This window comes from Ranitomeya imitator, chromosome 5 (genome assembly GCF_032444005.1).
Source record: "Ranitomeya imitator isolate aRanImi1 chromosome 5, aRanImi1.pri, whole genome shotgun sequence".
Lineage (NCBI taxonomy): Eukaryota > Metazoa > Chordata > Amphibia > Anura > Dendrobatidae > Ranitomeya > Ranitomeya imitator.
In genome coordinates this window covers 189,002,626-189,015,343 of record NC_091286.1, presented here as the reverse complement: position 1 = coordinate 189,015,343, position 12,718 = coordinate 189,002,626, and the positions used below count along the sequence as shown (strand labels likewise).

Here is a 12,718-nt window from a genome sequence, read left to right as displayed (position 1 = left end):
GAGCAGCGTGTGAAAGGTCTATGGAGCGGAGTCGTGTGTGTACGATGTGTACGGAGCCGTGTGCATGAGGTGTACGGAGCGCAGCCGCGTGTGCAGGGGTGGATTAAGGGTAGCCAGGGCCCCGGGCTGTTCACACACTGTGGGCCCCCCCGGTCACGTGACGGGGGTCACGTGACAGGGGGTCACGTGACGGGGGTCACGTGACGGGGGGTCACGTGACGGGGGGTCACGTGACGGGGGGTCACGTGACGGGGGGTCACGTGACGGGGGGTCACGATATACCGGAACCAGATTATTCCAGAAAAAGGGCCGGGCCCTACTCTACTGTAACCTAGGAAATATTTGTTAAAATCTGCAATACAATTTAGGTATATCTTGACCAATAATATCACATACAAGGAACAAATACCACCGCACCATGACCAGACCACAAATTACAACCACAGTGATCGAATAATAGCACATACAAGGGACAAATACCACCGCACCATTTCCAGACCACATATTACCATACCTCCCAACTTTTGAAGTTGGGAAAGAGGGACAAAGTGACCACACCCATTCACTAGTCACACCCATATCCATGTCTCAACCACACCCATTTAGCACTGCTGATCACACTGTTCATAAAGAATAATTATAAAAAAAAAATATGGCCACACAGTGCTCGATACTGTATAATGGCCACACAGTGCTCCATACTGTATAATGACCCCACATGACCACATGATGCTCAATACTGTATAATGGCCACACATGATGTTCAATACTGTATAATGACCCCACATGATGCTCAATACTGTATAATGGCCACACATGATGCTCCATACTGTATAATGGCCACACATGATGCTCCATACTGTATAATGGCCCCACATGATGCTCAATACTGTATAATGACCCCACGTGATGCTCAATACTGTATAATGGCCCCACGTGATGCTCAATACTGTATAATGGCCACACGTGATGCTCAATACTGTATAATGAGCCCACGTGATGCTCAATACTGTATAATGACCCCACATGATGCTCAATACTGTATAATGACCCCACGTGATGCTCAATACTGCATAATGACCCCACGTGATGCTCAATACTGTATAATGGCCACACATGATGCTCAATACTGTATAATGACCCCACATGATGCTCAATACTGTATAATGGCCCCACATGATGCTCAATACTGTATAATGACCCCACATGATGCTCAATACTGTATAATGGCCACACATGATGCTCCATACTGTATAATAGCCGCACATGATGCTCCATACTGTATAATGACCGCACATGATGCTCCATACTGTATAATGGCCACACATGATGTTCCATACTGTATAATAGCCGCACATGATGCTCCATACTGTATAATGACTGCACATCATGCTCCATACTGTATAATGACCGCACATGATGTTCCATACTGTATAATGACCGCACATGATGCTCCATACTGTATAATGACCACACATGATCCTCCATAGTGTATAATGGCCCCACATGATGCTCAATACTGTATAATGACCCCACGTGATGATCAATACTGTATAATGGCCCCACATGATGCTCAATACTGTATAATGACCCCACGTGATGCTCAATACTGTATAATGACCCCACATGATGCTCAATACTGTATAATGACCCCACGTGATGCTCAATACTGTATAATGACCCCACGTGATGCTCAATACTGTATAATGGCCACACATGATGCTCAATACTGTATAATGACCCCACATGATGCTCAATACTGTATAATGGCCCCACATGATATGTATGATATGTATGATAAGGTATGTGGAGCAGTGTGTGCAATGTGTATGGAGCGGAGCGGTGTGTGTACGAGGTGTACGGAGTAGTGCCGTGTGTACGAGATGTATGGAGCGGAGCCGTGTGTGTATGAGGTGTATGGAGCGGAGCCTGTATGAGGTGTATGGAGCAGAGCCGTGTGTGTATGAGGTGTATGGAGCAGAGCCGTGTATGAGGTGTATGGAGCGGAGCTGAATGTGTACGGAGCGGAGCCGTGTGTGTATGAGATGTATGGAGTGGAACCGTGTGTACGGAGCGGAGCCGTGTATGCAAAGTTTACGGAGCGCAGCCGCGTGTGTAGGAGTAGCTATGTGTGGCCATTATCATGTGCGGCCAATATACTGTATAGAGCATCATGTGTGGCCATTATACAGTATGGAGCATCATGTGCGGTCATTATACAGTATTATTGAGCATCATGTGCGGTCATTATACACTATGGAGCATCATGTGTGGTCATTATACAGTATGGAGCATCATGTGCGGTCATTATACAGTATGGAACATCATGTGCGGTCATTATACAGTATGGAGCATGATGTGCAGTCATACAGTATGGAGCATCATGTGCGGCTATTATACAGTATGGAACATCATGTGCGGTCATTATACAGTATGGAGCCTCATGTGCGGTCATTATAAAGTATGGAGCCTCATGTGCGGTCATTATACAGTATGGAGCATCATGTGCGGCTATTATACAGTATGGAACATCATGTGCGGTCATTATACAGTATGGAGCATCATGTGTGGCCATTATACAGTATTGAGCATCACGTGGGGTCATTATACAGTATTGAGCATCATGTGGGGTCATTATACAGTATTGAGCATCACGTGGGGTCATTATACAGTATTGAGCATCATGTGGGGCCATTATACAGTATTGAGCATCACGTGGGGTCATTATACAGTATTGAGCATCATGTGGGGCCATTATACAGTATGGAGCATCATGTGTGGCCATTATACAGTATGGAGCATCATGTGTGGCCATTATACAGTATGGAGCATCATGTGTGGCCATTATACAGTATTGAGCATCATGTGGGGTCATTATACAGTATTGAACATCATGTGTGGCCATTATACAGTATTGAGCATCATGTGGTCATGTGGGGTCATTATACAGTATGGAGCACTGTGTGGCCATTATACAGTATCGAGCACTGTGTGGCCATATTTTTTTTTTATAATTATTCTTTATGAACAGTGTGATCAGCAGTGCTAAATGGGTGTGGTTGAGACATGGATATGGGTGTGACTAGTGAATGGGTGTGGTCACTTTGTCCCTCTTTCCCAACTTCAAAAGTTGGGTGGTATGGTAATATGTGGTCTGGAAATGGTGCGGTGGTATTTGTCCCTTGTATGTGCTATTATTCGATCACTGTGGTTGTAATTTGTGGTCTGGTCATGGTGCGGTGGTATTTGTTCCTTGTATGTGATATTATTGGTCAAGATATACCTAAATTGTATTGCAGATTTTAACAAATATTTCCTAGGTTACAATAGAGTAGGGCCCGGCCCTTTTTCTGGAATAATCTGGTTCGGGTATATCATGACCCCCGTCACGTGACCCCCGTCACGTGACCCCCGTCACGTGACCCCCGTCACGTGACCGGGGGGGGGCCCACAGTGTGTGAACAGCCCGGGGCCCTGGCTACCCTTAATCCACCCCTGATAACAACCGACACACTGACAAAAAAAAAACAGACACGGATGACACTGATGGAAAAAAAGGACACACTGATGACACACTGAAGGTAAAAACGGACACACTGATGGCACACTGAAGGTAAAAACGGACTCACTGATGGCACACTGAAGGTAAAAACGGACACACGGACGATAAAAACAAACACACAGATGATACCTGTACCGTTTTGTTTTTTTTAAAGTGTTTAAAGACAGACGTGTAAAGGGGGCCTTAGGCCTTTGATTATTGGTGACTTTAATGCGTTATGGAATCATACTTTACACTGTATGACCTGATCTGATCTGATGTGGGTACTTATGCTTTAGCGAATTGGAGCACTACGTATATACATTGCATTCACAATTATTAGGAAATTTATATTTTTGATGTTTATTTTTTGTAAGTGAACAACTACAGAGCTACAATCCAAACGGTTAATAAACCTGATTATTTAAGAAAGTAGAAGTTATGCTTTGTCTTTCCTACGAAAATATCTATGTGTGCACAATTATTAGGCAACTAAATGTAATTGTCAATTGTTTACTTTCATATGGTACAGTGAGCTTACTAACCAAACAACTCAAAATCTACAAAATAGTGAGGAAGGAGTACATCTAATTATTCTTTCATCTTTAAAGGGGTTTTCCACGACTATGACAACCCCTTCTTATAATAAATGTTCGTCCGATAAAATAAACAAACCTATACTGACTTCCTGTCCCGGGGCTGTGATGCAGTGGAATGGCACATGATGCATCCCTGTCCCCGCCTTTGTAGGAGCTGAACATGAAGCAGAAGTCCAGTAGAAGTCTCAGACTTCCTCTTCATGTTCATTTCGACAGAAGGCGTTAAAAGTAATGCCAGGCACCAGGTTTCAGTCTTCCTTACCTTGGCCATGTCTCTGAGCATTGAGCACCTTGTACTTTTGGGTATGCCAGGGGGCTGTAGTTCTGGAATATGACAGCACAGGAGGATAATGGGCTACCGGTCACTTGACTCTTCTCAATTCTTTTGCACTTAATGATAAGACTGCAAAGCCAGCGGCTTCATATTGTTCTATGCAGCTGTCACATTCGGGCAGGAAGAGACGCCAGCCAGTCCGAGCATTGCAGTCTTGATTTATTCTGCCATCTGTGCCCTTACTGTCTATACGCATGGGCATGTGATTGCGTTAGTGTTTTAAAATTTCCCTGATGCCTTTTAGAAGTCTGCTTTTGGTCTGGAATTGCCACTTAAGGCAGCTGTGAATCCTCCTAAACTCTTGGATTACTTTGAAATCCTCTTCCGGAGGTTGGCCTATATTTTGTTTGAGCAGTGTATATCATGAAAACATAAAGGGGACACTAAAATACACATCCTAATTATCACTGAATGAAATATTCCAGTTGCAAATCTTTACTCATTACATAGTGGAATGCTTTGAGAACAATAAAACATAAAAATGATCAACCTAAAGCAAAATTAATATCCCTTGGAGGTCTGGATTTGGAATGATACTCAAAATTAAAGTAGAAAATCAAATTACAGGCTGATTCAACTTCAGTGTAAATGCCTAAAGACAAGGAAATGATGCTCAGTAGTGTGTGTGACCCCCACATGCCTGAATGACCTCACTACAATGGCTGGGCATGCTCCTCATAAGACAGCGGATGTTCCCTTGAGGGATCTCCTCCCAGACCTGGAGTAAAGCATCAGTGTGCTCCTGGACAATCTGTGGTGCAACGTGGAATTGGTGGATGGAACGAGAGAGGATTTCCCAGATATGCTTGGAATTCAGGTCTGGGGAGTGGGCAGGCCAGTCCAAAGCATCAATGCATTCATCATGCAGGAACTGCTGACACACTTCAACCACATACGACCTAGCCTTATCATGCATCAGAAGGAACCCAAGGCCAAGTGCACCTGCATATGGTCTCACAATGGGTCTGTGGATCTCATCCTGGTACCTAACGGCAGTGGGGCTAACTCTGGCTAGCACATGGAGGGCTGTGCGGCCCTCTGAAAAAATGCCTCCCCACACCATTACTAACCCACTGCCAAACCGGTCATGCTGACGGATGTTGCAGGCAGCAGATCTGTCTCCACGGCATCTCCAGACTCTGTCACATCTGTCACATGTGCTCAGTGTGAACGTGCTTTCATCTGTGATGAGCACAAGGCACCGATGTTGAATCTGCCAATTTTGGTTATCTCTGGCAAATACCAATCGTCCATCATGGTGTTGGGCTATATGCACAACACCCACTTGAGGAAGTTGGGCCTTCATATTACCCACATGAAGCCTGTTTCTGGCAGTTGAGCAGACACATGGATGTTAGTGGCCTGCTGGAGGTCATTTTGCAGGTCTCTAGCACTGCTCCTCCTTGCACAAAGGAAGAGGTAGTAGTCCTTCTGCTGCCTTGTTGAGCTCTTACGGCCCCTTTCATGTCTTCTGTTATTAGCTCCATGCTCTGGACACTGTGCTGACAGACACAAGTACTCTTCTTGCAACAGCTTGCATTAATTTGCTATCCTGGATGAGCAGCACTACCTGAGCAACTTCTGTAGGTTGTAGACAAATTGCAAAAATGACCAAAACAACAGCAAAAAAGGATGAGAACAGAGAAATGGTCAGTAGTCACCCCCTGCAGAACCAATCCTTTATAGGGTTGTCTTGCTAATTGTCTATCATTTCTACCTGTTGTCTGTTCCATTTGCACAACAGCAGAAGAAATTGATTCACAATCGGCGTTGCTTCATAACTGTCTGATTTCACAGAAGTGTGACTGGCTTGGAGTTACATTATGTTGTTTAAGTGTTCCCTTTATTTTTTTTGAATAGTGTATATTCATTCCATTTTTATATATCTTGCTAAGAAAGTTGGGTTTTCATTACCATACCGTTAAAATTACAAATACACCTTACGAAAGTTGTCATATCTATATTTCACTTTTTCCTTATTGTTACATTTATATTATAAGAAATAAAACCTATTTAAAAATGATAATGCAGGGACACACATGCTGTATTGGATAAAAACTTGGATAGCATGATCCAATACAACATAAATGCCTTCACTGTAAACCAATTACGGTATGTCTGTTCATGCTATTCATCGAGTCGCATGCAATTTTGTGAATTATTACGGTAGCTAAAAATCGATCAGTAGCTACAAAAAGGCATTGGAATACCCTCCTGGGCCCATTCACAGATTACATTTACCTGAACCCAACATTTCTCTTTTGTTAAATGTATTGTATTAGTATTTTTGCTTGCATATATTGTAGCAAAAAATATATAAATTAAAGCTGAAGGGCATTCAAACTAGGAAAGTTAGGCTACATTCACAAGTCAATATGACATGTCCGGGAGCTCCCAGATTTATCCCTGACAGAGTTACATGGAACTATACACATCCATAAATATCACGGATTGAGAGTTGTCCTATCCTGACCCATCTTTGAAGATTAGCATCGGCCATTCAAGTATATGGAGATCCGTGAAACATGATGCATATAGGAAGGTTTCTGATCAACTTCTGTGTCACAGATCTGTTGCTTAGTAATAAATATGAATAAAAACCCATCTTTTGTGGTCTATTTATTGGCTTGGAACAAAACCATTTCTTATGTGAAAAAAAAAACATGGAAAAGAAAACAGATTCATGTGGCAGCTCGTTTCCTGCTAAAACAAAATGATTGGGTGTTCAAATCTAAACTGCTCCTCATTCAGCCTTTTTAGGTGGGATGATTATCAGGCTATCTAAATGGGGCCTTTCTGCAAAACCCAAAGAAAATGTTTTTAATAAAAAGACAATCATAAATGTATCACACCTGTAGCAACAGAATCTTGAAGTTTGCTATCCTTATCTTGGTGTTTGGCTCTTCCGGCAGCATCTTCATCTCCCCACCAAGATGGCTGACCATACAAGGGTGTCCCACGAGGGAGTGCAAAAAGGTCCACTGAAAGATATAGAAAAAGTCACAATTATTAAACAGAACAGCAAACAAATAAATGTGGTCCATCAGCAACATTGTAAATACATGGAAAGAGGTGAAAGGCACCGTGTAATGTAAAAAAAAAAAAAACCCAATTAACCTGCAGATATGGGGCTAATCTGCATGTTAAATAGTGACTGAAGCACAGCGGCTGAACGGCTTTACAGCGCTACTAGCGTGAAGCCTGACATCTGCAGGTTAACAGCATTTTGGGACAAGACAGGTACCCCTTAATTCCTGCTCTATAACAGAACCCCTACACTCTTGTGTGAGCGTGAGGTAGATATGGAGTAACTCTGGGGACGAGGTCTGTGCAGTGATGGATCAGCAATAGCAAATAAATGACAAAGGCGTTAAACTCAAGCTTCATCTAGGAGAACATAGTAAGAGAGACTGTTCTTTTTATATATTGGTTCATTTTATTCCTATCACAAAATAAAATCATATGTCATAAAAAATTCAGTGGATGTAAGTCATTAGCACCGCTCTTGAAGTCCTGGATTATTGTCTGTCCGTATACAAAATCAGTGCGTGACTTTTGGCCTTGTTTACGCAGGTTCATGTTCTCAGACTTCTTCCCACACTAGAATAATAGAAAATGTAGGGGGACTGTATTCCCATGAAAATCCACGGCCATTATATGTTGTGGATAGCCTTTAGGGTCCTGGAATTAGGTTCCAGATACCCAAACAGCACAAACCTCCGTTCAGACCTTGCGTTAATACACTATATATATCTCAAGAACAGTATACAGACAGATATGGGAGGATTCTAACATTCATATGTTCTGTCCTATACATTGTTGTGAATCGGATGCCATCTGGCATGAACACTTTCCTCATACACATACGCTCAGTGCCAGCTTAGCTTTCAGCTGTGAACTAGATCCATGAACAAGTAGTTACTGTAACCAGGAATCAGAGCCGCATGTACACATTGGTGCGTAGCTAAGGGACACTCTTCTAAGGTCGGTTTCACACGTCAGTGGCTCCGGTACTTGAGGTGACAGTTTCCTCACGTACCGGAGACACCGACACACGTAGACACATAAAAATCAATGCATCTGTACAGATGTCATTGATTTTTTGCGGACCGTGTCTCCGTGTGCCAAACACGGAGACATGTCAGTGTTCGTGGGAGCGCACGGATTACACGGACCCATTAAAGTCAATGGGTCCGTGTAAAACACGTACCGCACACGGACGTTGTCCGTGTGCCGTGCTGGAGACAACGCTACATACATTAAGCGCTGTCCCCCCCACTGGTGCTGATGCCCCATTCATATCTTCCCTGCAGCAGCGTTTGCTGCAGGGAAAATATGAATAAGTGTGTTTAAAATAAAGATCTATCTTCCCAAAAACCTGTGCGCCCCCCCCCCCCCCCCGCTGTTTGAAAATACTCACCCGGCTCGCTCCCTCGCCGGCGCTGCTTCCTCTCCTGGCCGCATCTTCTCCTGTATGCGGTCACGTGGGGCCGCTCATTTATAGTAATGAATATGCGGCTCCACCTCCCATAGGGGTGGAGCCGCATGTTCATGACTGTAATCGGCGGCCCCACATGACCGCATACAGGAGAAGATGCGGCCAGAACAGGAAGCAGCGACAGCCAACGAGGGAGCCGGGTGAGTATTTTCAGAACAGCGGGGGGCGCACAGGTGGGCACATAGATCTTTATTTTAAACACTATTATTCATATCTTCTCTGCAGCAAACGCTGCTGCAGGGAAGATATGAATCGCGGCTTCAGCACCAGATGCTGGTACGTGTGGTACCCAGCACGGTGCGTGTGGTACCCAGTGGGCACATGGGCGGCACACGTGTGCCACATGTATGCCACACTGATGTGCCACAAAAACGTAGGGGCACACGGACACGGATAATTCCGGTACCGATTTTTTTCCGGTACCGGAATTATCTGGACGTGTGAGACTGCCCTAAGGATGTGCTGTTTTATATGGGTGAGGTTCTACTACTTTTTTGTGGATGTGCTAATAAATGTTATTGTTTGGATTTGCTGGATTTTTCTTTTTTTTGCTTAGTTTTTATCATTACTATGGGACATGTACAACTTTTTTTTCACTTCATTTTTTGGAAGGTTATGGCACAGTTTTTCATATTTTATCTGAAAGAGAATCTGTCCCCACGGTTTAGTAATATAACGTAACGTTAAGGCCTTAATGTAACACTGCTTACATTCACACCTTTGGTGAAAACATTCTTCATCACCATTTGAAGTGCTCTGAAAATTAGGTTTTGGTGCACAGAGGTCGGACTGTACACTGGGTCCCCCCTGTCTGATAGATCGGAGGCAGGCGGAGGAATGGGACTATCAATGTCCGCCTCCTCTGGTTAAAATCTCAGCAGTGACTTGTCATTCACAGACCAGAGGCAGGCAGAAGGGATGGAGGACCAAAGACATGGTCTTTAAAGTAGATTTTATCTGAAATGCTGAAGCGTTCCAGATCTAAATCTATCTGGCTGCAATCATGCAACCAGGCTCTGATTCATGTTGCAGCAAGAATCAGCAGTAATGACAGCTTTAACCCCTTCATGACCCCAGCTTTTTTTAGTTTTTGTGATTTCGTTTTTCGCTCCCCTTCTTCCCAGAGCCATAACTTTTTTATTCTTCCAACAATATGGCCATGTGAGGGATTGTTTTTTGTGGGATGAGTTGAACTTTTAGAATGACACCATTGGTTTTAACATATCGTGTACTGGAAAATGTAAAAAAAAAAAAATTCCAAGTGCAATAAAATTGCAAAAAAGTGCAATTCCACAATTGTTTTTTATATTTTGCTTTTTTACTAGGTTAACTAAATGCTAAAACTGACCCGCCATTATGATTCTCCAGGTCATTACGAGTTCATAGACACCAAACATGTCTAGGTTCTTTATTATCTAAGTGGTGAAAAAAAAATCTCAAATTTGTAAAAAAAAATAAATAAATAATAATTGTGCCATCTTCCGATACCCATAGCGTTTCCATTTTTCATCATCTAGAGTTGGGTGAGGAATTAATTTTTGCGCGCCGATCTGACATTTTTAATGATACCATTTTGGTGCAGATATGTTCTTTTGATCGCCCGTTATTGCATTTTAACCCCTTAGTGACAGAGACAATTTGGTACTTAACCCCTTCATGACCGGAGCGGGTTTATTTTGTTTTGCGCTTTCGTTTCCCGCTCCCCTTCTTTCCAGAGCCATAACTTTTTTATTTTTCTGTCAATATGGCCATTTCAGGGCTTATTTTTTTGTGGGACGAGTTGTACTTTTGCCATGTCATGTACTCAAATACGGGGAAAAAATTCCAAGTGCGACGAAATTGGAAAAAAAGTGCAACCCCACACTTGATTTTTGTTTGACTTTTTTGCTAGGTTCACTAAATGCTAAAACTGACCTGCCATTATGATTCTCCAGGTCGTTACGAGTTCATAGACATCAAACATGTCTAGGTTCTTTTTAATCTAAGTGGTGAAAAAAAATTCCAAACTTTGCTAAATAAATAAACAAATTGCGCCATTTTGTGATTCCCGAATCCCGTAGCATCTTCATTTTTCGTGATCTCGGGTTGGATGAGGGCTTATTTTTTGCTTGCACAGCTGACTTTTTTAATAACACTTTTGTGCACATACGTTCTTTTGATCACCTGTTATTGCAGGGCAAAGCAAAGTACTGCAGTGCGCAGGCGCTGGGCCTCTCTGACCTTTCCCGTCCCTGCGCACTGCAGTACTTTACGCTGTCCTCAATAGGGCAGATAAAGTACGCCTGCGCAGGAGCCACGACAGGAAGCAAAGAAGAGGACGACATCATATGAAGATGGGAGGCGCCGAACCCGGACCGTGACGCCCATCGGACCCGGACCGCTCCTGGGTGAGTATAATCTAACTTGCTTTTCTTATCTTTCAGGTTACATCGGGGGCTTATCTACAGCATTATAGAATGCTGTAGATAAGCCCCTGATGCCGGTGGCTGCAGCTTATAGGTGAATTTTGGGGGTGACAGATTCCCTTTAATAACCAAGCCAATTTTTACAATTCTGACCAGTGTCACTTTATGAGGTTATAGCTCTGGAACGCTTCAACGGATCCCACTGTTTCTTAAGTTGTTTTTTCGTGACATATTGTACTTCATGTTAGTGGTAAAATTTCTTCAATATAACTTGCGTTTATCTATGAAAAAAACAGATATTGGGCAAAATTTTTGAAAATTTAGCAATTTTCAAAAATTAAATTTTTGTACCCTTAAATCAGAGAGTGGTGACACACAAATTAAATTTTTTTTTTTTTTTTTTAACTCAAATAGATTTTTATTAAAAATACAATTGCAATTTACGTGTTATATTCTTGTTTTCAGTACAAAGTTTCCCTAAGGCCGGCGTCACACTGGCGTTTAAAACGGCCGAGTGCAATGCGATAAAAAAATCGCATTGCACTCGTACCAATGTTAGCATATGGTGCCGCTCCCAGCAGCCGACTTTTTGTCGGCCGTTTTTCTCGGTCTGAGACAATCGCAGCATGCTGCGATTGTCTCGGACCGAGGAAAACTCTCGGCTCACTCGCACCCATATAAGCCTATGGGTGCGAGTGAGACAGCGCACACCACTCGGATATCATCCGAGTGATGTGCGCTATAAGCGGACCCCAGCAATGGAGGAGATGGAGAAATTCATTTCTCCGCCTCCTCCGCAGCTGTGCTCCGATCCTCCCTGTGCGAGAGAATCGGAGCACAGACGCATGACACTCGGCTCCTGCTCTGCTGCGAGCAGGAGCCGAGTGTCATTAGCATATCGCATCCGATGTTCTCGCATCGGATGCAATACGCTAGTGTGACGCCGGCCTAATACCCAAACCCCATTATTCCCAACTTATCCCACCCCCTCCCAACAAGACAGCCCTTCTCTTTTAAAAACACGACCATCAATGATACTGAATAAATATCATGCCATTTAGAACCACAAGCCTCAAAGTTTGTTCTCACCAACTCAAGTCCTTGTCTCACCCGTTCCCTATATCAAACCTCATCCCATTTCAAGCCACGGAGACCACATTTTATCAAACATTTCTATTTTCCCTCTTTTCTTATAAATCCTTTTTCCAATATCAGACCCTGCTTCACATATTGGAGGAATTCTCTTCTTGTAGGCGGTTCGTCCTTAATCCAATTTCGTGCTATTACCTTTTGGGCCATATACAACAATCTGGCAATTGCTATCTTCAGGGTGTTATCCAC

The 12,718-nt window shown here is 43.2% G+C and overlaps 1 protein-coding gene across 9 annotated transcripts in view; it reads right to left on the bottom strand.

Annotated features, from left to right (window-relative positions):
- CEP170 (centrosomal protein 170) overlaps positions 1–12,718 on the bottom strand; it is a 303,057-nt gene that overhangs the window by 139,854 nt on the left and 150,485 nt on the right. For all 9 annotated transcript variants that reach the window (XM_069769419.1, XM_069769426.1, XM_069769420.1 and 6 more), the window contains exon 7: positions 7,327–7,455. In XM_069769419.1, coding sequence (XP_069625520.1) covers positions 7,327–7,455 — 129 coding nt within the window. The remainder of the gene's footprint in view (positions 1–7,326; positions 7,456–12,718) is intronic.